The sequence below is a fragment of the Sporothrix brasiliensis genome (assembly GCF_000820605.1).
Source record: "Sporothrix brasiliensis 5110 chromosome Unknown Cont21, whole genome shotgun sequence".
Lineage (NCBI taxonomy): Eukaryota > Fungi > Ascomycota > Sordariomycetes > Ophiostomatales > Ophiostomataceae > Sporothrix > Sporothrix brasiliensis.
In genome coordinates, this window is record NW_024467140.1 from 3,202,647 (window position 1) to 3,228,467 (window position 25,821).

The window sequence follows — 25,821 nt, forward strand, 5'->3', positions numbered from 1 at the left end:
TTCCACGCAGCCGACAACACGAAAAAAAAAACACCTCGAATACGAAAAAGGTCTAAAATTGAAATCACCTGTACGCGAGCACACGAGTAAACGCCAACAAATGCGCAAGTTGACGGACTGCAGCCGAAACTTCTGTCACGCGATCGACTCCTGCACCTGTCGTTCCTTCCCTTTGTCCGCAACTTTCGTACGCGCCTGCCCTGTGATTCAAAGCTCGCTGTCTCTGTCTTTGCCACATTCCTCCCTGACTGCTTTTCTCCGTGTTTTCTTTCTTTCTGTTCCCTCGGAGCTCTCTTTACCTCGTCTCACCACGGGTCCTGTGCCGTCCTTTTACCATGTCGGCGGCCACAGAACCTGCGCCGCCGCTGAAGCCGTCACGGTATCGGGCTATCCGGGGCAAAAATGTGCCCGAGTCGCGCAGATTCGTCGAACCGACAACAACGACAAACTCCAGCAGCGTCCCTCTCTCTCACAGCAATGACGCGCAACGGCTGCCAATACCGACCCTGACAAACGGGAATGGTGGAGCCGGTGTGAACGGTGGCAGGAACATGGCTGACGCTGTGGGACATGCGCCACTAGAGCCACCACCGTCCCAGCAACAACAACAGTCGTCGGGGAGCACAGCTACGATGCCTGTTGCCCCTTCAGCATCCCCTGGAGAACGCTCACGATACCGCACTACCCGCCAGCGCCCATCTCGTCTGGACACCTCTTTACCTGCACCAGTGCCTGCAGCACCTGAGCCCATGTCTGCATCTGCAGCTGTACCTACCCTTGTGCCACTGCCGTCAGCTAGGGCCCGCGGCATGGTCTCTGGCGTTGACCAACACGAGGTGCTGCTCGCCGACGGCGTGACTTTGGAGGCGGACGAGGTTGCACGACGCGAAGCAGAGGCCGAGCGCTTGCTGGCCGAACAAAAGAGAAAGGACCTGGAACGTCTCGAGCGCGAGCTGGAAAACCACCAGTCCGCCGCCTCCAACCTGCCGCCCAAAAGCCCTTCGCGCGACAAGTTCTCCTTCTTGACCCGTCGACGTGGGATCTCTTCTGCCGCACCTGCGACGCCTACCGCCACGACTTTTACCACGTCCAGCGAACCGCTGCCTTACTCACCCGACGGTCCCAACGGGGCATCTTCCTCGCGCCCGACAACAACCTACGACAGCGGGCGCGCCCATAGCGGCTCCGAGCCTCCTCCTCACTCCAGCACCGCCACCACTGCGACATCCGCATCACCCACTGCTTTCCCGCAACACATGGATGCGCCGTCCTCCGCTCCTGGAAGTGGAGCGAATAAGGTACGTAGTTCTATCCGTTCGTCTGTCTTCTCTGTGATTAGCGCCGGCTAACACGGGCAGCATATCATTGTCCGTTGCCGGCAGTTCTCTGTCAACGTGCCCATCACACCAGAAACGACCGTGGGCGACGCTCTTGACGTTGCGACGGAGCTCCTGCCCCGTGCTATCAATTTGAACGGCTGTGCACTGATTGAAAGCTACACGCGCCTCGGCCTTGAACGGCGCTTGCGGCGGTACGAGCGCATCAAAGATATTATGGGTTCGTGGGATACTGACAACGACAACGCGTTTGTCGTGATGCTCTCAGAAGCGAGCGGAGCTGCGATGGCAGCGTCCGCCGGCGAGCAGTCGCCCAAGGAAAAGAAGGGTCTCTTTTCAAAGAGCAGCTCGCACCATGAGGACATTGGAGCAATCACCAGCAGCAACAGTGTTGGCCGCAATGGCCACGCTAGCGACCTCGAACTTTCTTCGGTTTCGCGGAGCCGTGCGTCTCGCCCGCCAGGTTTTGTGTTTATGAGCATGTACCATTCCCAGAAGCCAGGCCGCTGGAACAAGCGCTTCATTACGCTTGTCGAAGAGACGGGCCAGATGGTGGCGTCGAAAAAGGCCGATGAGAGCCGGCTTGCCTTTTTGGCCAGCGAGACCAGCAACCGCTCGGGCAATAGCAACAACAGCAACACCGACTTCCAAAACCTCTGCCATCTTAGCGACTACGACATCTACACTCCGACCGAGGCACAGATGCGTAAGAATCTACGGCCACCCAAGGCCTATTGCTTTGCCGTCAAGAGCCAGCAGCGCACAACGGTGTTCCTCAACACGGACAACTACGTCCACTTTTTCTCGACCGACGATGCCGTGCAAGCCCGCATGTTTTACGACCGGGTGTTTGGGTGGCGCAGCTGGTATCTGGTCAACCGCCACCTATCACTACCTGATCGCAACGCCGCTTCCAAAAAGAAGAAGCAAGAAGACGAGCAGCAGCAACGATCCATCGGTCAAGCTGCTGCTCAAATGCCACCGTCATCATCCGCTGCTCTGCGGAAGAACACGCTGCAGCGGTCCCTGAGCCGCAGATCGGCAAGCAACGCTGCACCGATCGATAACCATACTCGGTTCTCGACTGTCGGCTCCCTGTTTGGCGGCATTGGCGACTTCGACCCGACCCTTGATCTTGACCGCTCAGAGCCTCCCGCTGCTGCAGCTGCATCTGACCCTAGGACACGCTCTCTTCGGACTAAGGACGACCCTAGCATATTCACATCGGGTAGTCTACTCGGCAATGGACATGACACGCGCCGTAGAGCTGACTCGGCAGCTACTCAGGCTTCTAGTGTTCGCGACCGTGAGCGTCATCACCACCAGTCGTCTAGTGGCTCGTTTAAGGGTCTGAGTGCGGCTGTTGATAACGAGGCCCCGTGGTTCCCGTCCGCAAGTGAACATACAGCTCAACAGCGGACCAAGTCCATCCGCGAAGGCACTCCGTCTTCGTCGCGGCCGCAGTCGACCGAAGATATTCCGTTGGGACTTCAGTTTCCGCAGCTTCTCCAGCAGCAACAGCAGCAACAGAGGCTCGAACATGACGCCTCCATGAGCCGCAGCCGGTCCGTTCGTCGTACCATGGCAAGCACTGCTGCCGCGGCCCAACAGCCATCTGCGCCGCCAGTGCCACCAAACATGCCGGCCCCTCTGATCGACCTGACACCTAAGTTCAAGGAGGCACCACAATGGTCCAAGGAAGGCAAAGGTCATGGCGTGCGTGCACCTGTGGGCACCGCCCATCTTGTTGACCTGGCCACAGACAGAAAAACGCGAATGGCTGAAACCATAGGTGTCAGCCAGCAAGTTGTCGGTGGTGCCGTGCCGCCACCATCCAACGCAAACCTGCTTCGCCGGGACCAGCCTCACCAGTCCCACCCACACCAGGTGATGCAGGGGACACAGTCCAAGTACCATAGCAGCATGTCAGGCAGCAACCCTGCGAGTCGGTCACAGACCATGACTGCCTCATCAGTTGCTGTCGCTGCTGGATTTTCGCGGAGCCGCAGCTTGGCGCAACATGGCAGCCGTGCGACTCGTGGCGGTGGACATGGCGGTACTGGAAGCAATGCACCGCCGGTCCCATTGCTGTCGCTTATTCCTGGTGGAGTGCCGTTGCAAGAAGGCGCCCCGTCGGCACCGACCAGTCGCGATCGCACCGCTGCGCTAACTCGAAACTAGAAAATAAGACGACCTATCGAGGCGACACAACTCGATCGTATTTGTTTGACATTTTCAATCTATATTTGTGGACTTTTGGATAAGGCTGCGAAAAGCCAAGGCTGGCATTACTTTACATTTTTAACGAATGTTACGAGGACAAAACTAAATAATTAAATGGATTGAAGCAAACAAATGACTAACTTTGGGTTTATTACTTTTTTTGACCTAGCTCCCTGAAGCATGTGCTATGCGGGTTTTGTTGATCGGCGGTGTTTGCAACCGCTCTAAGAAATTTGCACCTGAGGACCTCTTTGCACCACCCACCCCTTCCAACTTCCAACGCAGGTAGTTTATTTGCTGCGCTTGTAGATCTTGGACAGGAACGTCTCGAAGACGGCCTTCTTCAGGCCCTTGGACTCGTCGATGCCGCCAATCTGCGTGCGCAGCTCGCCCACCACCTTCTCCTCGTAGTCCAGGTAGCGCTGCTCCAGCTTGAGCTCGTTGAACAGTGCCTTGACGGCAGCCTCGCTGTTCTTGTCCTTGCGGCCGTAGTGCTGCTCGAGCACGGCGCGCTGTTCAGGCGTAGCCAGCTGCAGCGCCTGGTTCACGAGCCACGAGCACTTGTTGTCCATGATGTCCGTGCCGATCTTGCCAATGTGCTCGGGCAGGCCGAAATTGTCGAGGTAGTCGTCCTGGATCTGGAAGTACTCGCCCATGGGGATCAGGATGGACTCGGCCGTCTTGAGGTTCTCGGGCGTGCCGAGCTCGAGCATGTGCAGCGCCAGGGCCACGGGCAGGTAGAAGGAGTAGTAGGCCGTCTTGTAGATGACAATAAAGCGGTACTTGTCCATGCTGAAGTTGTCCAGGTTGACCTTGTCCTCCGGTGCGGTCAGCAGGTCGGCAAGCTGGCCAATCTCCGTCTGGAAGGTGACCTCGTGGAACAGCTCGAGCAGGTCGACGTAGGCCGGGTGCGACTTGAAGTGCTCCTTGAGCAGCGTGTAGATGGCCGACTCGAGCATGAACGCGTCGTTGATGGCAATCATGCCGACACCCTCGTGGCGGTACCAGCAAGGCTTTCCACGGCGCGTGATGCTGCTGTCCATGATGTCGTCGGACACGAGGAAGAAGGCCTGCAGCAGCTCGGTCATCCAGCCAAGCGTGGCAGCCTTGAAGTACTCCTCCTCAGTCAGGGCTCGCCCGAGCAGAATCGACACCGAGTCGGGCACGGACATGCCGCGGTTGCACTTGCCGCCAACGGCATTGACCTCGAGACTCTTCTTGTACCAGGCGAGGTGCTCGGCGGGCAGGTTGTACTTCTGAGCGTGGGCCAGGAGGGTGGCCTCGAGCTTGGGGAAGACCGCCTCAAACTCCATCAATGTCGTTCTTTGCGCCATTGTAATGATTGGGTGGGGGTATCGTTGTGTAGAAAGTTGGTGGGCTGGAAGATCTAGACAAGAGGTCGAACGAGTCAAGGTGTCGCCCTTAATAAACAACGTTGTCGGTACCGGTGGCGGCGAGAATGCGAAGCCTGTTGCTATTCTTCAAGTCGAATTCGGAGCAAAGGAGGGGAGTTATTCTGTGCACAAGGATGGCTAATTAAGGGTCCCAGCTGTTGGCAGGATTGGCGGTGGTGGCGGTGGGGTTGCACCTGCTTGGCCAGGGGCAAGGTACAAAGGCGGTGTGACCATTTGACAAGTGAGGCGAGATGGGGGAAAGAGCGGCAGAATAGGCGCTTGTGGTGGTGGGTCCCGTCGTAGCTTCCTGCAACAGTTCGACACGGTCGACGCGCTTGCGAAAGAGGAAAGAGCAACCGATAACAAGGGAGACTACGGCATCACGAACACAACAAATGCAACGAGGTCCAAATCTTTGAAGATTATCGAATAATCAGCTCCATTTTTTGCGTTAACACATTGACGCATCCAACAAGAGGGCCAGCTAGAGCCCACGCGACTGCAAGATCGCCTGACAACAAACCCATCTGATCACAGTTCGTGTCCACCACCGTCGGCCATTTGGAAGAAGACAAAAGTAGCGACTGAACGAAGAATTCGTCAGCTACCAAGGCTCGACTCTGCCCGGCATACCGTTATTTTGACTTCAAAATCCTTGAGACCGGGCCCGGTGGGAGCACCAATGGCCCTCAACAAGCAGGAGACGCTGCAGTTGAGGTCTGCGCTGCAGGATGCCGTCGTCAAGTGCTCTGAGCGCTGTCTCTATCAGTCGGCTAAATGGTACTTATCTTTCATCTTGCCTACCTTGCACCTTTCGTATCAAACGACTAACAATCTAGGGCTGCCGAGCTCTTGACGTCCATCCCTGAATCGGCCGTCGACAACACTAACATCAACCTTCCTCCGTCGGCGACTCCACCACCACTGCTCGTCACACAAAATGTCGACCCCGCCGAAGCGCGACTCGAGGCCGCCGAGATTAACAAATACCTGCTGGCCAAGTCGTTCTTCGACTGCCGCGAGTACGACCGGTGTGCCGCTGTGTTCTTGCCTGACTCGCTGATGGCGGGTGTGCTATCGTCATACCGCCAGAACCACCCGGACCTCTTTGGGGACAGCCAGGCACCTGCTTCTACGGCGGCAGGTGGCCGGGGAAGCGGAAAGCTGAACCAGTCCGGGAGCTTCACAGACAAAGGTGGCGGCGGCGGTCGCGGCGGCCAATCGCACGACGCCGACGCACCAATGTGGGCTCCGTTTGAAGACGCAGTGCCCGTGGACGTAGGTAGCCTGCCGGAGCTCAGCCAAAAGAGCCTGTTCCTTGCGCTGTACGCCAAGATGATTGCAGGCGAAAAGAAAAAGGATGAGGACGTGGAGATGGTCATGGGTCCGCAGGACACAGGCGACGTGGTCAACCGCCAGCTGCAGGTGATTAGTGCGTACCTGCAGACGTGGTTCGACCAGAACATGGTGGGGATGGACGAGGACGAGGAGCGAGTCGTCAGCCAGGGCTGGCTCGAGTACCTGTACGGCATGGTGTTGGCCAAGGAGAAGAACGAGAAGGAGGCCATGGAGTGGTTCATCCGCAGCGTGCACCGTTTTCCGATGAACTGGGGCTGCTGGCAGGAGATGACGATGCTCCTGTCACGCGTGGACGAGCTCAACAAGATTGCACCGCGACTACCACAAAACATTGTGTCGTTCATTTTCCACCTGCACGCCTCGCTCGAGCTATACCAGCAGGGCCACAACCTGGCGACATCGGTCGAACAGCTGCTGTCCATCTTCCCCAACTCGTCGTTTTTGCTCACATGCAATGCGCTGCTTGCCTACCACAGCAAAGACCTGATCGCTGCCGAGCAGCACTTTAGCACACTCCTGGCACAGCATCCGCACCGACTCGACTCGCTGGACCACTACTCCAACATATTGTATGTTCTCAACATGCGGCCCAAGCTAGCCTTTTTGGCGCACCTTTGCCAGAGTCTGGATAAGTTTCGGGCGGAAACGTGCGTGGTGATTGGCAACTACTACTCGCTCATGTCGGCACACGAGAAGGCTGTGCAGTACTTCCGGCGGGCGCTTGTGCTCGACCGGTCGTGCCTGTCGGCATGGACGCTTATGGGCCACGAGTACGTTGAGCTCAAGAACACGCACGCGGCCATTGAGTCGTACCGGCGGGCGGTGGACGTCAACAGGCGCGATTACCGTGCGTGGTACGGCCTGGGACAGACGTACGAGGTGCTCGAGCAGCATACGTACGCGCTGTTCTACTACAAAAAGGCCGCGGGCCTGCGGCCGTGGGATGGCAAGATGTGGATGGCGGTTGGCTCGTGTCTGCAAAAGATTGGCCGGCCGCGCGACGGCATCAAGGCGCTCAAACGCGCTCTCCTGGCCGATGCCAACTACGAATCCGCGGGCGGCCCTGGCGGCAATGGTGGACGAGGTGCGGCGCCTGGCTACATGGACCCGGAAATCTTGCTGCAAATCGCCTTTATGTACGATCACCTCGACGACCACGAAGAGGCCAAGTCGTACATGGAGCTCTGCATGGCGCAAGAGGAGGGCGAGCAGGATTTTGCGGGTGGCGGCGGCGGCGGTAACACGAACCTGAGCGACTCGGTGGCTCTGCACCGGGAGTCCATGGGTGGGTCCGGCGCGGCACCCGATGACGACGACTACGACGACAACGGCGGCGGCGGGGGAAGCGGTGGTGGAGGCAACGGTAACGAGGGCACAGGCGTCACACCAGCTACAAGCAAGGCACGTCTGTGGCTCGCGCGGGCGGCCCTGCAATCTGAAGAGTACGAGACGGCGATTATGCTGGCGTCGGAGCTGTGCCTGGACGGCGTCGAAGTGGAAGAGGCCAAGACGCTGGTACGGGATGCCAAGGCAGAATTAGAGAGGCAGCGGCGGGAGGGAGGACAGGGAGATACAACGGCCGGTGACGTTGGCATTCATGCATATGCAGGCAGCTAGAAACGCCGGAGCATGTCGCGGGCTCAGCGGGCCTTGGGTTTGATACGGTCGCCTCTGTTTTTTGAACCGCACGGAGGGCGACGACTTCGGCGGTAGCGAGAAGAGGTGTGCTAGGTAATGAGTCATGACGGGCAGCGATGGGCAACGATGGGCATACAACTCGCATCAGTTTGGCGTTTTGGTCAGGCAGGTTCTATTCATTTGGCATTGCAAAGTGTAGAGCAATCAATATATTTTGTCTTTCTCGTATCGTCTCCAAGTTAACTTCTTCTTGCCTTTTAATTTTTTCAAACTTTGTTTTCTATGTGAAAGAATGTAAACAAAAGGGGTAATTGTAATAGTAAGTATACTAAGGAGCAGTAATACTGTAGAAAAGAGAAGATAAGAGAAATAGAAGAAAAAAGCAATAGAAAGGCTACAAATAAAGATATAATAAGAAGGAAGCAAGACATGAGAATAAAAATGTCCCCAAAAGATCGATTGATCCTCATTTTCGTCTAAAGTACCTGGAAAAGAGAAAGAGAATCGGAGTGCGAACTTGAGAGGGGAGGAATAATACGACGGCGAAACAGAAAATAATAAAAAAGAAGAGTGTGTCCAAGAAGTGGTGTCCCGTTCCCACCCCTTTTTCATCATCCGCTTCACCATTCTTCTTGTATCCCCCACTCCCCCTTTCCTTCTGAGCTCTACGAGATCTGCAGAACCATGGGGCCAGCAACAATAATGTCGTCCGTAATGACACCCGTCAGCGGCGCCTGGGTCACCAGGTTGACGTATGCAATGCCTGCCAACTCGCCCTGGCCCGGGATGGTGCAGCCTGTTTCGGGCGAAAAGGCCGAAAAGGCGGTGCCGCCGGCAATGTTGCCGTTGGTAAAGGAACAGAACTGCGCCGTGGACGAGGCATTGGACTGGAGCTGGATGGTCTGGCCAATGGCGGCGACGGCGGTCTGGCCGGCGGCCATGGTGAGGGCGGGAAAGGCGGTCAGGATCAGGTTGGAGCCTTCGGGGCAGGACGTGATGAAGGGCGCGGCGAGCGAGAAGACCTGCTTGGGCGACAGGGCGGTGTCAAAGGCACCCGGGGCGGCGGCGGCGGCGCTGGCAACGCGGACAAAGGTCTGGTGGCGGGCCTCGACGGTCAAGATGGAGGCGGCGGTGGAGAGAATGGAGCCGTCGGAAATCAGCGGGCCGCCGCCCAAGTAGGCGGAGACGCCGACGTTCTCGAGAACACCGGCGGTGGCGACCATGGACTTGGCGTCTGTGAAGCCAAAGTTGTAGGTGCAGGGCTCGACGGGCTTGACGCCTGCCTGGGCGATGGCGGACTGCAGCAGGGAAATGTGGGCTTGTTCGCTGGAGCCGATGCCGATCAGATCATTGACTTGCTGTTGTGTCAGGCCGAGGGCGGTGAAGTCAGAGGCCGGGAACTTGGCGAAGCCCTGCTGGTAAAAGGTACCCTCCAGCCATTCGAGCGTGAGGGCACTTGTGCTGTTAGGGGGAGAGCAAATACTTTTTTTTTATAAAAAAAGAAGGCGAATGGAGGGCTCACAATTGCAGAATGTCAACATCCGTGAGGCCAGCAGCGGCTGCTGCGGCGTTTTGGCGCTTGCTGTACTCGTACATCTTCACTTGCGAGGCACTGAGCCTGGGAACCGATGGTAATGCGCATGCGACGGTGACGAGGCCGGCCACGAGGCCTGCAGTCTTGATGAAGGAAGGCATTATGAGGGTTTGTTGTCGATGTCGCGGTGAGTTTCGGGGTTTATTGGATTTTTATGTCGTGAATCGTAGAAAGCAAGACCAGCCTGATTTTGTTGCAAAGATGCTGCCCTCCGGGGTGCACACTCTGAAAGGTATTAAAAAGGTAAATGTAAAAACACGGCGAATAAAGACTGTGGTTGTAAAAGAGTGAATAAACAAAACGATGCCCAGGAAAGCCGACCAGCGCTTTGGGGTTCTATAAAGGAAGGGAAAGTGAGGGGAGGAAAAGAAGGACGATGATCGGAAAACACAGAATGTCGTGAGATGAGAAAAGGAAGGAGAGTAACAGGAAAAGAAAAGAAAAAAGAGGGAAAGGGGAGAAAGAAAAGAGAAAAGGGAATAGGGAGGAAAAGAAGGGAACAAGATATGGCTCAGAGAGCGTAACAAGAAAGGTCTCTCCCCTACGTGGAGACGTACAAAGACCAAAAAAGCCAAGACCGGAAGGGGTACTGAGGTCCAACCGGTACGGGGGAAATACAAAATGACCATGCAAAGACAGCAAACGAGGGACAGGGGTCAAGGGGAGACGAGAGAACAAGAGACGAAGGACAGACCAGCAAAGGGCAGCCAGCCGTGAATTTGGCGCAAGCGGCTGCTCCTCGATCCGAGAAACGGCTTCCCACTGCTTGGCACAGGCCTGTTTTGCGACAGGCGACAGACTGGCGCAGAGATGGTACGGAGATGGATAAACAAAAGGCGGGTCTGCCTCTGCTGGCAGGAGGCAGACCTCTGTACGGTGTCCGCGCAACACGTATAAGGCACAGCACTCTGGCAATGATGGCTCGGAACAGATGGCTTGCGGGCTGGGGAGCCAGGTTGCGCAATGCACGGGGGCAGAGGCAGCAGGCAGGGAAGAATGGAAGAGGGCGCTCCCGAGAAAGTGTTCCAGGGTTGCCAAGAGGAGGACGAAGGGCACAGAGTCGAGTCCGGTTGAGACCAGATTTGAGATGGCAGGACGGACAGGCGACAGATCCCTGCAGTGGACATATCTACCAAGAGGCGCAACGACGACGCCGAGAAACTAAGTTGGCGATACCATCGTTGGCGTTCTTGTGGAGGCTCGTGGCTGTGAGGTTGTTCGTGTAAGTGAGGCCAGGACGTGGCAGTGGGCCAATCAGAAGCCAGTGAAACACGAAACACTGAAAACCCCTTCCCCCTTCCGTTCCTACCCTATGTAAGATAGGTGCAACTGCGCTTTGGGACGAAAGAACGTGTAGAAACGGGGCTCGGACAACGAATGTACGCTGCAGCTCGCTGTCGTACCTGCCTAAAGGGAGTTTCTTGTTCCTTCCCTTTCTAATTTTACTTGGCTTGTCTGTGTGCCGTACTCCGTACTCCGTAGGGCAAGCACGCTCCAGAAAAATAAAGCTTCGATGCGGGGGTGCTTCAAAACAAGGAGGGCACGGGTAGCACCTTCCCTTCTCCACTTTTTGTGACATCGGAGCGGTTTCAGCGCAGTTTCGGGCGCGCGGACTGTGTGCAAGCCGGCGCAGAAGCTCTTGGGTGGAATACGAATCAAGCGAATGTGTAAATCAGCTGTCGCGTAAGGATAGTGAAGAGTGTTTTTGTCTAGGCATGGCGCGATCGTAGGTGGTGCTTAGGTGGTGCTTAGGAGGTAATTAACACAAATAAACGGTAGCCAGGTAGGAGACAAACAGAGGAAGGAGCGATGGGAACGCAGATAGACAACAAGCAACATCATATTGCATCGGAGGGCCGACAGAGTCCTAACAATACATCGTAGGAGGCAAGCTATTTTCCATTCGTATGGCGGTGCACTCCGTACTTTTGTGCGTTCTCGGTCTCGACTTATCGACGGACAGCTGCAGAAGCATGGCAAGGGACTGCCATGCAAATGGCCAACTTTATTGAAATGCCGTCAGCTCGATCACATTCCGGTACACCGGAAATTTCAACATGTTTCTCTGTCTCCATTGTCCAGACGTACTTTCATAGGTTGCGTTTGTTTGCAATGTCGTGACAGACTGTTCCACCTTCCATCTACAAAAACACCATGTCTTTCTCGTAAATTGGAGGACATTTGTCGGAAACATTGTCAGCATTGGCAGTTTTGGCATGTCCTTGCATGTTCCCACATAAATGGGGATGGATGCTCTGCTTTCCGTTGCATCAGGAAGATATTAATAGAGAAGATGATTGCCCGTAACATAGATAAGCTCGGGAGCCGAGCCGACAAGACCAGGGCCCTTGCAGGCCAGATGAGATGTTCAAAAAATGGAGACAGGATATGCCCAGTTGATGGTCCACAGCGACGGACGGGGTGAGGAGGAGGATGCATCACAAAGGGAGGACGCCATGTTTGATATAGGTGGAGTTTCATACTGGTTGCCATCAGAAGTACCAGCGAAAGCAACTGGGGATGCAAAGCACAGGGGGGCTGTCTAGGACTAGGGCGTTGTCTGCAAGTGAAGTGTAAGCGGATTGGGAACAGACCTGTGTGTCATGGTATCAAAGAGCAGATATGATGCATATAATTTTGTATTATTTAATCAGGATTGTTTTGTTTGAGATAACTCTGGTTTAATTCTTATTCTTATTGTCTTCAATTAATTTTTTTTTTTTTTTTTTTTTTTGACATGGAGTATCTAGACATTATGTTTTACAAATAAGAGAAAACGACCACAGGCAGTGTTTGCTCGACAAACATAAAAACGAATACAACTACATTCAATACGTATAAACAAATATCAAAACATTCGACGATGCATTCGCAGCCTTGCCGACATGTGTTGGTTTTCTTGGCACTTGCTATGTCGTGCTGCAATCATAACAAAACTATACTAAACAAAGCCGGAGGCCGTATCGAGAAGCGGTCCATTTTGAAGCTTATGCCGCGAGCCGACAAGCTCAATGCCATTTTGAATTCGGAGCTCTGGGCGACGATGAAGACCTTGAACCCGCCTCTTTTGCATTCTTCAAATGGGAAAAGTGTCGATCATCTGTCGCATCGACATCGTTAGCTCTGAGGGTTTGACACAGCACTGACGCTCCGGCTAAATAATGACATACACAAAGAACGACCGGATGGAACGGATGGCTGCACAAGCTGCATCTGAGAATGTCTTTGGAGACGAATGGACATGAGAAAGCGTTTCATTTACTTCACGATGATTGAAAAAATTGCAAAAGAGTCGACGGTCACGCACATATTGTGAGAATCTCGTCGCTGCTCATGAACACAAGACAAGAATCAACGTACGAACATCTAACTATCCAATGCTCGTTGGGTTGCCGAATTTTCTTCCTTTATTGATTTTGCTTTCCAATAATATAAAATGAAAAAGAGCACCGGGGATATCCAAGACGGCATGCTCTTTTCCGCACGTGTCATGTATGCAGCATGCCTTGAAAGCGAGTGGCTCTGCGGATGTGCTGCGCAAGGCTTGTCGCTGTCTGCTAAACCGCAGAAGGGTATGTGAAGTTTTGTTCTTTCCAGTACGACGAACGCAGTCGCGTGTTGAGTGACGGGTGCCAGTCTGAAAAGCAAACAGCAAGAATGGCAAGAAAAAAACCACATATTGCAAAGGCATATAAAACAAAAATTGGAAACAGATACAATAAACTAAAGCACTTGCAATAACCAGAAACATGCGCGGATGGCCAAAATCAAAACTCAAATTCTCCATCAACTAGATCACCCACCGCGGATATTGCCGCAAGCACAGTGACACCAGTAGACTGGGTCCAGGCACACGTGCAGCACACATTATCTTCACCTCTTGCTTTTTGTATTTTCGATTCGCCCCCTAGCGTGTTTGCTTCGGCGGCGTTCTGATCTAGGACGTTGCACGACTGCACATCTCTCCTTACAAAGCGTAAGGGTTGACGGAGCGGATCGTCAAGCACCTGGAAAATACGAATGTTAGCAGATGAAATAAACATGAACACGGAAAGGGACGTCAACATACGGTGGGCTCTTGCTAAGATCCGTCTTGAGGATGATGGGCACACGCGTCATCTCCGTCACATCTTGGATATACTCGCCATCCTCCTCACGCAGACTGAACAGCTTGAGGTACTTCTCCTTGTCCGTGAGGCGGGACTCGGGTGACTCCGACGCAGGGACGCGTTCAGACTGCGCACGCTGGAGGGCGGCGTCCGCGCCGCCGCCGACCTCGGGACGCGACGGCGAGCCAGGAACGCTCTGCGTCGGGCGCTCGGCAAGCGACGCGCCAGCCATGGCCTCCGTAATGTCCGAGCCGTTATCCTCGTCATCGTCAAACAGAGCGTCCGTGTCGTCCGTCGAGATGGTGCCCGTGTCAATCTGCTTGCGAGCAGCCTCCTCGCGCTCACGGCGCTGGCGCTCAGCCTCCTCGTGCTGCTGTTGCGCGTTCGCAGCGTCTCTGATGCGCGTTGACGGGCCAGACCGCACACGCTCGTCTTCGGGAACGTACGACGAGCTGGTCACACCTTTCTCCCAGTACAGCTCCAGAACGCGCTTGTCCTTGCGGAATTCAGCCTTCTTCAAAGGCAGCTGGTCGCAGTGCACGCGCTTCTCAAAGCCCCATTCGGGAATCAGCACGTCAAAGGCCGACTCGTACACGCAGAGGACGATACCTTCGGAGATGAGGTCGCCGTGCGTCTCGAGGCGCTTCTTGTCCATGATACGGCACGAGTCAATATGCACGCTCTGCTCCTGCGCGTTCTGCGCCGAGTCCTTCTTGACGTTGCAAGAGTCGACCGTCTTGGTCAAGGTATCGTCCTCGAATGAGTCGGGATTACCAGACAGCACCGCCAGAAGCTGCCGCTGGACAATGATGTCGACAACTCGGCGTGTGGGCGCCGTTGAGTGCGTGTAAACGGGCAGATTGAGACCGTAGTGCATCCATTCTTGCCGCGACTTGCCGCCGCAAACAAAATACTTGGCGCGCTGCATCGACTTCACTAGGGATGTTTCCATGCCCTTGCGAATATCTGCATCCTCCACCTTGAACAGACTGTTTTGAAGCGTCCCGCTCGTGGTCGAGTCAATGTCGTAGCCCAGAGCGGTCAGGCGCTCCACAATCGTTTGCAGGCGGCGGGAGTTGGGCTCCGCGTGCCGGCGCAGCAGGGCCTTTTGGGGAAGGCCCTCGGCCAGCAGCTTGGCGACGTGCGCGTTGACCTTGTGCATGAGCTCTTCGACCAGCTCTACGGCAGGAGTGGTGTCGAAAATGTTGTGCTCAATAGGGATGTTCTCATCATCGAGCTGCTGCACCAGACGCAGAGGGGCCACCGGCTCACCGGCCGAGCCTAGTCGTGCTTCGCGGAACTTGTCGGTCACTAGGCGCAGGATTTGAATGTCCTTGGCGGATGCCGCGCTGTGCTCGAATCCGTTGGCGTTGGCCAGCGCCTTGTTCATGCTGGCAAGAGACAGCTTGCCGTTGCTCTTGATGACACTCTTGCCGACCCAAATGTCCTCGTCGGCGGCAACGCCTGTGTGTGCGTCGACCTGGAAGACGACACTGAGCGTGAGACGGTCCTCGTCCGGCAGGAGCGAGCACAGGTCGGTGGCCAGACGAGGTGGCAGCAAAGCACACGTACGGTTCAGCAGGTGCACGCTAGTTCCACGCTTCTTAGCCTCGCGCTCGACCAGGGAGGCGGGCTTGACAAAATGCGCGACGTGGGGAATGTGGACACCGATTTCAATCTTCCCGTCGGTACCAGACTTCACGTGCACGGCATTGCCAAGGTTGGGTGTGCCATCCAGGTCAATTGTGAACGTCTTCTCGTCGCGAAAATCGCGGCGTTCCTTCATGTCCGCCTCGTCCTCTTTGCAGGGGCCAGAGGTGCCCCAGTCAGCGTGGATGCTGCGAAGAACAGCGTCGGAGAATTCGTCCGACGCAAAGTTGTTGTCGCGTAATAGTGCGTCGGTCTCGGTCTGAACATCGCCCATGTGGCCCAGCAGCTCGACCAAGGTGCCAAAGGGATGCAGCGACGTAATCGGCCAGCGCTTGATGCAGGCAACAAAGATGCGATCAGCGTAGTCTTGGTGTTTTTCAACAAAATCGCGCGGCGCCTGCTCTGTTGGGATTGCAATCAGCGGCACGCGCTTGTCGGTTGGTTTGAACCACACAATCTTGGGCTTGTCCTGGTTACGGTTGTCGCCGTGGCGTGAATTGTTGCGATCCGCATCCTGCTTGTCCTTGGTGGCCTGGCTGCTCGGGCGTAGCAGGCCGAGCGTGCCGGAGAACATCTGACCGGCAATGCGCTCCACAACGGCAACAATGTGGCCGGCAAAGAGCGGCTTCTGTTCGTCGTTGATCTCCTCCTCCTCGACAAGCAGCAGACTCTGGCCCTCGACTTCGACATCGTCGTTCTTCTTCTGGGTCGGGCGCTGGCGGAGACTACCGCGACGGCGGATGCCACCGTCGCTGCCGTTGTTGAGGCTACCGCCACCGTTGCCAATGCCGGAGCCGTTGTTGCCTTCGCCAGTGCCATTTGCTGAGCCAGAGCGGGTATCTGTGATGTCCTTGCGCTTCTTCTTTTCTTCCTTCTCACGCTTCTGAGCCCAGACCTCGTCGACGTCAAGCAGCTCGACCGCGACTAGGTCGCCTTCAAGGGCACGGTTCCGATCTTTGCTTCCGCAGATGAAGATATCCGCCATCAGGTCTGCCGTGGTCACATATGCATCGCTGCGGTTCTTCTTGTTGACACGAAGAATACCTTGCACCAGTGCACCGTTCTGCAAGAGAGGGGGTAGGGTGGCCTGGGGCATGTACGGAGTGAACAGGGTCTTGCGCTGCTGCTGCTGTGCCTGGTTCTGCTGCACTTGTCCTTGGGCAGCGTGCTGGCTGTTCTGCAGACCGAGGAACTGCTGGGCATTGATCTGCTGCATGGCCTGGAGCTGGCCGAGCTGCATGGGGTTCAGCTGATTGAGCTGCTGCTGGCCAGGGAAGGCGCCCGGGATCATCATCTGGCCACCTTGGAGCTGTAGCAGTTGCGGATACGCGCCAATGGAGCTGATTGACTGGCCGCCGCCCACAGAAGCACGCGAGCGATGGCCCGGTTGAAAGCCCTGCTGGGGTTGCTGGGGTTGCTGGGGCTGCTGCTGCTGCTGAGGCTGCTGCTGGCCATTGTTGCTACCGTCTTGAGCTGCTGCCGGGTTGCGCCAGTTGCTATCAAAGTTGCGCGAGTTCGTGCGCGCATGGCTGCCGCCACCGCGGCGCTGGAAGTCATGTGTTCCGCTGAGCGACTCAGCCTGGTAGTTGCCCATGCCACCGCGACCTAGGCCACCGCCGCCACGACCGACCGCCATACTTTGGCTGCGACCATGGGCGGACCCGCGGCCACGGGATGCCACGGCAGGAGGGGGAGTCGGGTTGCTCTGGCTGTCCACGACGACATCTCCCTCGGGCTTCTCGCTACCAGACGAAGTAGAGGCAGCAGCGGCAGCACCAGGAGCAGGGAACTGAAAAGCGGACGTAGTGCGCTTTTGTTGGGCAATCTCGGCCGCCTTGCGAGCGTCGGCAACAACGAGCGAATGGCGGCGCTGGTGCCCACCACCAGCACCGCCACCACCCCGACCGGTACGCGAGCTCGGGCCGCCACCCTCTCGGGCGTGGGCTGGGCTTTCAAAATTACCAAAGGTAGAGCCAGAGGCGCCCGACGATGGGGCCGGAGGCGGGCCCATTCCCATGTTAGGGAGAGCCGACTGATTACGGCGATGTGAGTGGGTCTGCTGTGGAATACCCGCGTTGACGTTTTGCTGCGGTTGCTGCTGCTGCTGCTGCGGCGGTAGCTGAGCCGGGAATTGAAAGCCGGCCTGTGGCGACATGTTGAGAGCGGGCTGCATGGGGAAAGCACCGCCTGCGCCAAGGCCTTGGTTTGGGATCATGCCATTTATGGCATACTGTTGAAGCTGCTGCTGCTGCTGTTGCAGGAGCTCAATCTGCTGTTGGAGCATAGCAGGTGTCACTGTAACGAATACAAACAAAGTAAACAATTGTTAGCTTCGGTGGAGATGCTGTGAGCTATTGTGGGCGAGGTGGTCGAGGTAGGGGAGGTCGGAAGGGGTAAACAGAAGGGGGACAGATGGGGAGAGAGATGAGACATGTGTCAAAGCGCTGTAGGCCGTCGGCGGTGGGGGGGGGGGGTTTCGACCACGACAAGCTCGTCGACACGGACAAAACGAAAAGAAAGATGGCACGAGGGTGCGAAAAGGACAGACAGAGACGCATAGGGTGCATCGGAGGGAATGACAACAGGATACGTACTGCTTTGGTTGGTATACAGGCTGACGAGCGGCGTCATTTCAGACGGACTCCGTCGGTGTGCAATATGTAAGCGGCGGCCAGTCGGCCCGGGGACGCCCCCAGCGGGCGGGTTGTTCTGCTGCTGGTCCATGACGCTAGATGTTTCTGAATACGCGCAGCTCGAAGCTCAGTAGCTCAAGGGAACACAGGCTCGGATGATGATATGCTAACGATGCACTCGGTAAGGGTGGTCGTTCAGACGATTGGACGAGGTGGCGGTACTCGAACTGGAGGTGGGATGGAAGGCAAAAGGCAGGCGGTCGAAGCTAGGTAACGAGGCAACAATGGAAATAGAAATGCGGCGATGCAATGGACAAAGATAGAACAAGCTCGACGATTTTGAATATCAAACGGGGTGAGCTGTCGTTGGGGATAGCTGACGATATGGACGATGCGAGAAAGTGGATGTTGCAACACAGGTCTTTTGTGTGATGATAAAATTGTGATCCGTGGACAGAGGATCGATTAGCTTAGGGAAATGCCAAGGAGACAGACGGTTCCGAGGTCAAACGAAGCTGGAGAATTGAGGATAGCGATGCGAGGCAAACGGCATATGTGCGGATGCGGATGCGGATGGTGGACGGACAGGAAGCTGTTGGCTTGAAAAGGGGGACGGCACAAGCAGCAGCCAGCGACCACGCGGCCTGAACGGACACAGCAACCGTGGTGGAGCGATACTGAGAGAGCGAAAGGCTCGGCAATGGTTGCGGAAGGAGAGACGATGATAAAGAAGGGAAGGACTGATCAAGAAAATACGAGGAAGAGAGGGACAGAAGGAAGGCGAAGAAAACAATGCGAATATGGAGAAAAGGAGAAAAGAAGAAGAGGGAAAGAGCAAAGGCGAAATAATATGGTGATGCTTGGAAGGTGTGATGGAGACGTCGTTGCCCCAGCTCTCGTTTTTTGGGCACCTGCTCCTCCTCCTCCTCCTCCTGGTTGCCCTACTCCTTCCTTCTTCTCGCCTCTTCTCCCTGGTTAGCGGCTGTTGGCAGTCTTGTGTGGGTGTAGGAGTGGGGCCGTTGCTCCTTGTGCGGGCACCTGTGGGCTTCTGCTGCGGGCCTGGACAGCGCAGTCAATGCCGTAAACTGCAAACTGCCCCGCTTTTACGCAGCTTTGGCCCTGTAGCAACGGCGCCTGTTGACCGCCCGGCAGAAAGCCGGCCTCGAGGCTTTTGCGTATACGAGCTGAGGCAGAGCGCTGGAGCACTGTAGCGGCTCCCGGAAGCCCCAGTAATCGACAAGCGATAGCTCATCATTACTATTCTCCGGGCCAGTCGAAAATTCGTAATTACATCGTAGTTGGCATTAAGCGATTCCTTTAGCTTTAGCGGCAGCTGCACTCATAGCGGGGCCTGTGAACGGGTAAAGGGTCTGTAAGGCGAATGAGCTCTTTGCTGACTGAGTACTTGTTGGGCGCAGGCACTTGCAAGCATTAACCAGGTACTGTGTATTTACTGCCCGTATTCGAGAATTTAGAGGCGGCCGGCGCTAATTTTGGCGTACTAATACTTTTGGTAACAAGCCCAACCTCAGCAGGGCCAACGCGCTAAAACGACGCCGCGTCCAAGAGCCAACCAGCAAAACTCGACGGCCTCACATTTCGGTGATGTTATTGACAGCTTTGTTTTGACTTCCAACATCGCGATACAACGCATTTTGCGAGGTACTAACTGCGCGACCACTGCCAACTGTTGACGCTCGCTTCTGTCTTTGCTGTTTTGCATTACCAATACCCAATATAGTTACGCTAACGGTCGCCGAGCTATGAGAGAGACAACTGTTTCCCTCTCACTTTCCGACACTTCATCTCCTTGTCTTATCTCACCTTCCTCCTCATACCCTCCCTTCTCCTCCCGGACAACACTCCCACCGTCGTCCCGTCATGGCCAACTCCTCACCACCACGACCGCGCACGGCCAGGGCCTCTCCTGCGCCGTCGTGGCGCCAGTCTGCGTACCCCATGTCCGACCCGCCCGAGATCTCCGACTTCCTGCTCGAGTCGCGCAACTCGCCCGAGGCGCATCGCCGCAACTACGCCGAGGCCCAGCGAGAACATGACCGCGTGCTTAAGGCGGCGTTGCATGTGTTCGATCTGCACCAGCTGGCAGTGGCCCAGCGTGAGATCGAGGATGAGGAGCGGCGGCGGAGGCAGCGCGTCGCCGAAGAGGCCAAGCGTATCGAGAAGGAACGCCAGGCGAAAATCAAGCAGCTGGAGGACGAGGCGCGACTTGCTGCACAAAAGGCGGCCCCCATACCGAAACCCGTGATCGCAGCACCGCCACCAGCAGCACCACCACCGGCGGCGGCGGCACAGTCGTCATCACCGCCACTATCAACCCGACCACCAGCAGCGGCCGCCGAAGAACCGATTAAGAAGCAACAGGAGCAGGCCCCGGCCGCCCAGCCACCATCACAGCAACCTCCTGCGAACCCCTTCTCTAGAGGTTCGGCATCAAAGTTGAACGGAACTGCACCATCGTCACCGTTTGGTATGCCGTCTCCGGCTTCGGAGCTGGCAGGCACACCCCGACCTACACAGTCTCCGTCTCCGTCCCCATTCACCAACGGCACTGCTGCGGCAGCTGCACCGGCTAAGACTGCTCCAGAACCGGCTGCTGCCCCTGCAGCGACCACACCTGACCGGCACATCGAGGTGCACAAGAACCTCAAGGCTCTGCGCAAGTTTGTTGCACAGCAGTCGAAGACCAATCCTGCGCTGAAGAGCCGGATGGGCGATATGCGCCGGGACATTAGGAAGTCCTTTGGCCAGTTGACCAGCGGCGGCCTGCGTGAGAACCGTGTACCCGTTGCCCGCATCATCACGACGCTTACGGCAGGTTTGAAGGAAGTGCCGAGCGAGTTGATGGACCCCAGCCAGTTTGTGCTGGAGCCGCGCACGCAGCCCGTTGAGGGCGCTCTCCATAACGAACCGCAATTGCCGTCCCTCTACCTGTACCTGCTCAATGTGCTGTCCAAGGCTGCCATTGCACAGTTTATTAACGAGTCGGGCGCCGACCCGCGCACTGCTGAGGCCATTGGCCAGGCTGTTGTCAAGGTCTACTCGGAGGCCGAATTCCTCTGGCGCGGCAAGCCAATGATTGATATGCTCATTGCCAAGTACCGCGTCGTTTGCCCGGTGCTCTTTGGCTTCCGCGGCAACGACAAGATGGAGCGTGGACGGGCCCAGGTCGGCTGGCGCAAGGAGGACGGCCGCTGGATCCCGGAGCAGTACCACATTGACCGCATGACGGGATTGGGCGCCGGGTTCGCGGCGATCACACTGCGTGATTTCTCGCGTGTCAAGCGTGAGAGCCCTTGGCCGCCGACGGTCTACTGGACGGCTCTCGCGCAGATCGTCAACACGCCGCCCGAGGAAATGTCTGAGACGCAGTGCTACGTTCTCAAGGCCATGATTGCCGACAACGAGTCCAAGTTTTTGGGCTTCTATGGAAACGCGGGTATAGCGGCGCTCCGCAGTGCGTTGGTCGACTATCCGGCACGCATTCCCAAGGCGTCGGCTGCAAGCGAAACACTCAAGGTGCTGGCAAAGACGATCAACGTAAAGACGGGATTGGATCTCGAGAACATATAGGGTGTGAAATGAGGCTCGAACGGGCTTTGAACATTTCCTTTGTTGTTTTTTATAGTGTACTTTCACTGATGCACTGCTTTCCTCTATACACGTTTTGTTCTTGTGTCTGCTTGAATAAGGGGCAAGAACTTACGCATTACTTGGGCGTTTATTGTTCATTTTGATATTTGCCGTTAGATTTTGTTGTAACATAGCAAAGTACGACTATGAAGTCGTTTCCTTCGAAGCTTTGTGTTTACCTGGGTGGAAGTGTTATTTGGTTGTAGTGGCTCCTTCTGAGCAAGAAATACTTCTTTACGCATGCTATGTACATCATTTGATACGAAAGAACATGTAAACATTATATGGCAACGCCGCCGACGCCGAGAATAGACATGTGTAGAACATTGACCAAAGAAACAAAATTATGAGGCTTCCGTATGCTAGAGCACGAGAAGCAAAACCAGCAACACAATCAGGACAACAATCAGCACACCGATGCAGCAGCTGCTATACCGGTCCTCGTTGCGCCGGATAATGGTTTGCAAGTTCTTCATACCCGTCTCCAACCGCCCGCCGACACGGTCCGCAAGGTTGTCTGTCACCTCGAGCATTTCGCGCTGCTCCTCCAGCTCGCGGCCCATGTCGTCGGCTTGCCGCCGCAGGTTGCCGACCGTCTGGAACACGCCGTCCAAATGCTGGTCCTGCTCATTCATCATTTGCAGTTGTTGCTCGCGCTCAAACTCAGCGTAATTGTCTGTTCCATCACCATTTTCCATGGCAAACGCGTTTGGGTCGGGCAGGTCGCCGCCAGCACCACCAGCACCTCCTGGTCGGTTGTGGCCTGACACCACGGCCTTGAGCTCACGCCGCATCTTGTCCACCTCTTCGCTCGCCTGCTGCACCACGCGCTGGCGCCGCGTGACTTCGGCCACATTGAGGCCAAACTGAGCCGGGTTGTCTTCAACGGCGCGCACGCTCTCGACGAGGTCGGCGAGGTCTTCGGCGAGCGACGAGAGTGCAGACTCAAGATCGGCACGAGCGGCTGTGAGCTCCGGGGAGGTGGCCGCTGTCGAGAGGGAGCGGATGCGCAGGTAGGACTCAAAGAGGGGCCGTGTCGAGGCTAGCTGGGAGAGGACATCTCTACGGACGAAGGAGAGCATCGGTTAGTTCATATCTTTAGTAGCGATGAAGGCATCTGAAACATACTGTTGGACCTGGAGGAACGGGTCCTCATCATTAGGAGACGCCATTATGTTGTGCGCGTTGGTGTATTAAACATGGTATGTCGTGGGATAGAGAAGTAGGGAAATAGAGCACTTAGAAACGAGTGACGCGAAATGAGTTTGCTGTTCGATTTGATGCGGTGCATATCCAGGAACGTCGCGAGATGGCCATTTGCGGAATGTTAGGATGACGAAGGCAGCTCGGGAACCAGCGACCGTGATTGGGCCAGCCCCTGAGGCTGTTATCCACTTTGGGCGATCCAGGTTCTAACCTAACTGTGTAGGCGGCTCAGTTACAGCGGCTCGTAGCCTGTGGCACTAAGAGACTGGCTAATCGCAACGCTATTCTGCGGCAATTCGGTGCTCGACAAAGAAAGAGACAAACTAATATATAAGACGTACATTGTGCTTGTCACTGGAGTTGTGTCTGGTGGCGGTGAATTAAAGACAAAAATAAAATAAAGGAAAAGGCATAACCATACGGAACACATTTTCGATTGTAGAAAAGGTGTTTGTGAAGGCTAGAAAAAAAGGCAAAAAGCAACTGCAACTTCCGGGAGTCGAACCCGGAGCCTACGCATGGGAAGCGTAGATGTTACCGCTACACCAAAGTTGCTTATAGACATAAAATTTCAATCATTTGCTAGGTTAAATTACCCAGCTTGATCAGGTGAAGAAGCTCCCGCCAATCAAGCAGCTAACCCCGCCAATCCCCCTAATCGAAAACCTGTCTTTGGCGAAGCTACCCCATCAGTGGTCCTTCCTCACCGAACTTGAGACATCTTTTGACGACGCCACCACATCCAAAAACACAACCTCATTCCAATCTATACGTCCTAACCCCTCCGACGATCACCATGGCGGCTCGCAGCGACAAGATCGAAAAGATCATTGCGCGTATGCAGCAACGTATCAGCGAAGGCCAGTACTATGAAGCTCAGCAACAAACCCGCGTCGTTGCCGCTCGTCACATCAAGGCTGCCAACTGGACAGCGGCCATTGATATTTTGTACAATGTGGCGCAAGCCTTGTTGAAGGCAGGCCAGGGCGGCAGCGGCGGCGACCTGAGCATTTTCATGGTCGATGTTTACCAGCAGGCAGAGCTCACGCCCGACGCCATATCGCGGGGCCGGGTTCTGACATGTCTGCGCCTCTTTGACAGTGGGGAGCCGACGCGCAAGAAGTACATTACGGAAGCCATAGCGTAAGTGATGCGTGGAAGTTGGTCTCTGTTCTTATTCTACCAATTCAAGCTCTCTAATATTGTGTGCAGATGGTCTGCCAAGTTTGGCGAATACCCGGCCGGCGACCCTGAGCTGCACCACGTCATCGGCTCGCTCTATGCCGACGAGCACGAACCCTACGAGGCCGAGCGCCACCTCCTGACCGGAACCAAGGACTCTCCAGCAGTTCTTGCTCGCATGGAGTACGCGTGGTACCAGCAGGACGAAGCTCATACAGCCCCGCTGTACGTTGGTCGAGCTGTCCTGCCATACCTGCTCATGGCCAACGTACGCGCCGCCAACGAGAGCTTTCGCGTCTTTGCGACCGCCTTGACCAACGACAACCCGGGCCTCAATATCCAAGACGTGAGCAGTGCAAGCGCTGATGTGCGCGTGTTCCCCAGCCTGCCGCTCCTCAATTTCCTTAGCCTGTTACTGTTGGCCGTCCAGCGCGGCAGCCCTGAGCTATTCCGGCAACTGTCGACCAAATACGCAACACAGCTGCGGGAGAACGAGTCATGGTCAGACGCGGTCGAGACGATTGCCGAGATGTACTTCCACATCCAGCGGCCACGGCAGAGCAACCCGCTGTTTGATATGATGGGAAGCTTGTTCGGCGGCGGTGCTGGTGGTGGTGGTGGTAGTGGCGGCGGTGGCAACACAAGAGCAAAGGGAAACAGAAGCATCGAGGCACCAGTCGCGGAAGGTTTGGACTAGCCGCTGAAATATCACCGTGTTGTTGGAGGCGAAGGGTTGATTAGGACGGCGACTTATCAATATTCGACGATGGGTTAATACCACGACCCGGCGCTTGGAACATGTAATACAGAGACCGATCAATAGCAGTAGACACGATAAAAATGTTCCTAAAGCGACACGTAGCTGTCGGACCTAGTTAATCAAACCGTGGCATATCCTCGGGCTCGTACATCCAGTTGTCTTCCGACAGCGCCGAGACCTTGGCACGGAGGCTTGCCCTGAGAGCATCGAGCAGTTCTAAAGTACAGTCAGCAAACAATGCAGAGCAATTACTCCTCCACGAGACACAACATACCTTCGGGTTGCCCAGGAATACTCGTTCGCTGTTGGTGGTACTTGATCGTATCTGCCAGTCTCTGCCGTTCTCCTTCGCAGCCAGCATTAGCATAGCATTCATACAGCATCAACTGGTCTGTCCCCCTCTTATGAACGTACTCTCACTCTCTTGACGGGCATCCAGTGCCATCTCGCTCATTTCGTCTGCTGTCGGTGATGGCGGATCGACCAGCTCAAGCTCGCCGTTGCGGTCGCGTACAACAATTTCCGCGGGACCTCGAGAAGACGGATCTGAGGCCAGTGCAGACTCAAATCCCGCATCAGAGCCGTCGAGGCCACCTAGGACGCCTGTCCGAAGCCCATCGTTGGATGCATTTGAATTTGCCCCGGATGCGGTCGATGTGGCCTGGGTCGGCCGGCGTGTCAGCTGGCTCTGGAACAGATTCCGCCGCACACTTGTCGATGCCGTCGAAGCACTGCCGCCGCTTCCTGTTGATCCACTGCTATTTGTCGCGGTGACTCGAGGTGCTCGCGGAAAGGCGCCGGTGCCGACTCGAGAGCCGATTTGATGGCGACTCGTATTGTAGATCGGATGGCGGTCGGCCATTGCTTGTTGCAGTGAAGGAGGTATGAAAACTCCTGGTCAAGAAGGTTGAAGAGACAGGGAGCGGAATGTATTCGCTATCCGAGAAGATCGATTGCTGAGATGGTAGGGGGTTGGTGCTTTGATAACAGCGAGCTACAACGAAGCTATAACGTCCCTTCATTGAAAGCTCTTGCTGCCCAACAGCCTCGTCACTAAAACGAGTAAACAGATCCGTTAAAGCTTA

At 55.8% G+C, this 25,821-nt stretch overlaps 9 protein-coding genes and 1 non-coding gene across 10 annotated transcripts; 4 read left to right on the forward strand and 6 right to left on the reverse strand.

The window, feature by feature from the left end:
• Positions 1-335: 335 nt before the first annotated feature.
• On the forward strand, positions 336-3,518 carry SPBR_04621 (uncharacterized protein; the record flags this gene model as incomplete). The annotated part of the gene is made up of 2 exons (XM_040762898.1): positions 336-1,298; positions 1,383-3,518. 2 exons carry the CDS (start codon positions 336-338, stop codon positions 3,516-3,518), a joined length of 3,099 nt encoding a protein of 1,032 aa, XP_040615953.1.
• A 332-nt stretch (positions 3,519-3,850) lies between these two features.
• SPBR_05144 (farnesyl diphosphate synthase) lies at positions 3,851-4,894 on the reverse strand (the record flags this gene model as incomplete). Its single annotated transcript, XM_040763421.1, has 1 exon — positions 3,851-4,894. The coding sequence occupies one exon, from the start codon at positions 4,892-4,894 to the stop codon at positions 3,851-3,853; it is 1,044 nt and encodes a 347-aa protein (XP_040615954.1).
• Positions 4,895-5,636: 742 nt separating this feature from the next.
• Positions 5,637-7,930, forward strand: SPBR_04730 (anaphase-promoting complex subunit 8; the record flags this gene model as incomplete). Its single annotated transcript, XM_040763007.1, has 2 exons — positions 5,637-5,734; positions 5,794-7,930. The coding sequence occupies 2 exons, from the start codon at positions 5,637-5,639 to the stop codon at positions 7,928-7,930; spliced, it is 2,235 nt and encodes a 744-aa protein (XP_040615955.1).
• Positions 7,931-8,616: 686 nt separating this feature from the next.
• SPBR_05147 (rds1p-like stress response protein) lies at positions 8,617-9,646 on the reverse strand (the record flags this gene model as incomplete). Its single annotated transcript, XM_040763424.1, has 2 exons — positions 8,617-9,412; positions 9,474-9,646. 2 exons carry the CDS (start codon positions 9,644-9,646, stop codon positions 8,617-8,619), a joined length of 969 nt encoding a protein of 322 aa, XP_040615956.1.
• Positions 9,647-13,568: 3,922 nt separating this feature from the next.
• SPBR_04552 (uncharacterized protein) lies at positions 13,569-18,028 on the reverse strand (the record flags this gene model as incomplete). Its single annotated transcript, XM_040762829.1, has 2 exons — positions 13,569-17,599; positions 17,899-18,028. The coding sequence occupies 2 exons, from the start codon at positions 18,026-18,028 to the stop codon at positions 13,569-13,571; spliced, it is 4,161 nt and encodes a 1,386-aa protein (XP_040615957.1).
• A 1,790-nt stretch (positions 18,029-19,818) lies between these two features.
• Positions 19,819-21,528, forward strand: SPBR_04888 (uncharacterized protein; the record flags this gene model as incomplete). The annotated part of the gene is made up of 1 exon (XM_040763165.1): positions 19,819-21,528. One exon carries the CDS (start codon positions 19,819-19,821, stop codon positions 21,526-21,528), a length of 1,710 nt encoding a protein of 569 aa, XP_040615958.1.
• A 422-nt stretch (positions 21,529-21,950) lies between these two features.
• Positions 21,951-22,760, reverse strand: SPBR_05251 (member of the syntaxin family of t-SNARE; the record flags this gene model as incomplete). The annotated part of the gene is made up of 2 exons (XM_040763528.1): positions 21,951-22,650; positions 22,717-22,760. The coding sequence occupies 2 exons, from the start codon at positions 22,758-22,760 to the stop codon at positions 21,951-21,953; spliced, it is 744 nt and encodes a 247-aa protein (XP_040615959.1).
• A 518-nt stretch (positions 22,761-23,278) lies between these two features.
• SPBR_09551 lies at positions 23,279-23,349 on the reverse strand. Its single transcript has one exon. It is a non-coding gene; the product is annotated as a tRNA-Gly (tRNA).
• A 241-nt stretch (positions 23,350-23,590) lies between these two features.
• SPBR_05127 (uncharacterized protein) lies at positions 23,591-24,673 on the forward strand (the record flags this gene model as incomplete). Its single annotated transcript, XM_040763404.1, has 2 exons — positions 23,591-23,937; positions 24,007-24,673. The coding sequence occupies 2 exons, from the start codon at positions 23,591-23,593 to the stop codon at positions 24,671-24,673; spliced, it is 1,014 nt and encodes a 337-aa protein (XP_040615960.1).
• A 178-nt stretch (positions 24,674-24,851) lies between these two features.
• Positions 24,852-25,598, reverse strand: SPBR_05280 (uncharacterized protein; the record flags this gene model as incomplete). The annotated part of the gene is made up of 3 exons (XM_040763557.1): positions 24,852-24,952; positions 25,011-25,082; positions 25,151-25,598. The coding sequence occupies 3 exons, from the start codon at positions 25,596-25,598 to the stop codon at positions 24,852-24,854; spliced, it is 621 nt and encodes a 206-aa protein (XP_040615961.1).
• Positions 25,599-25,821: the final 223 nt, after the last annotated feature.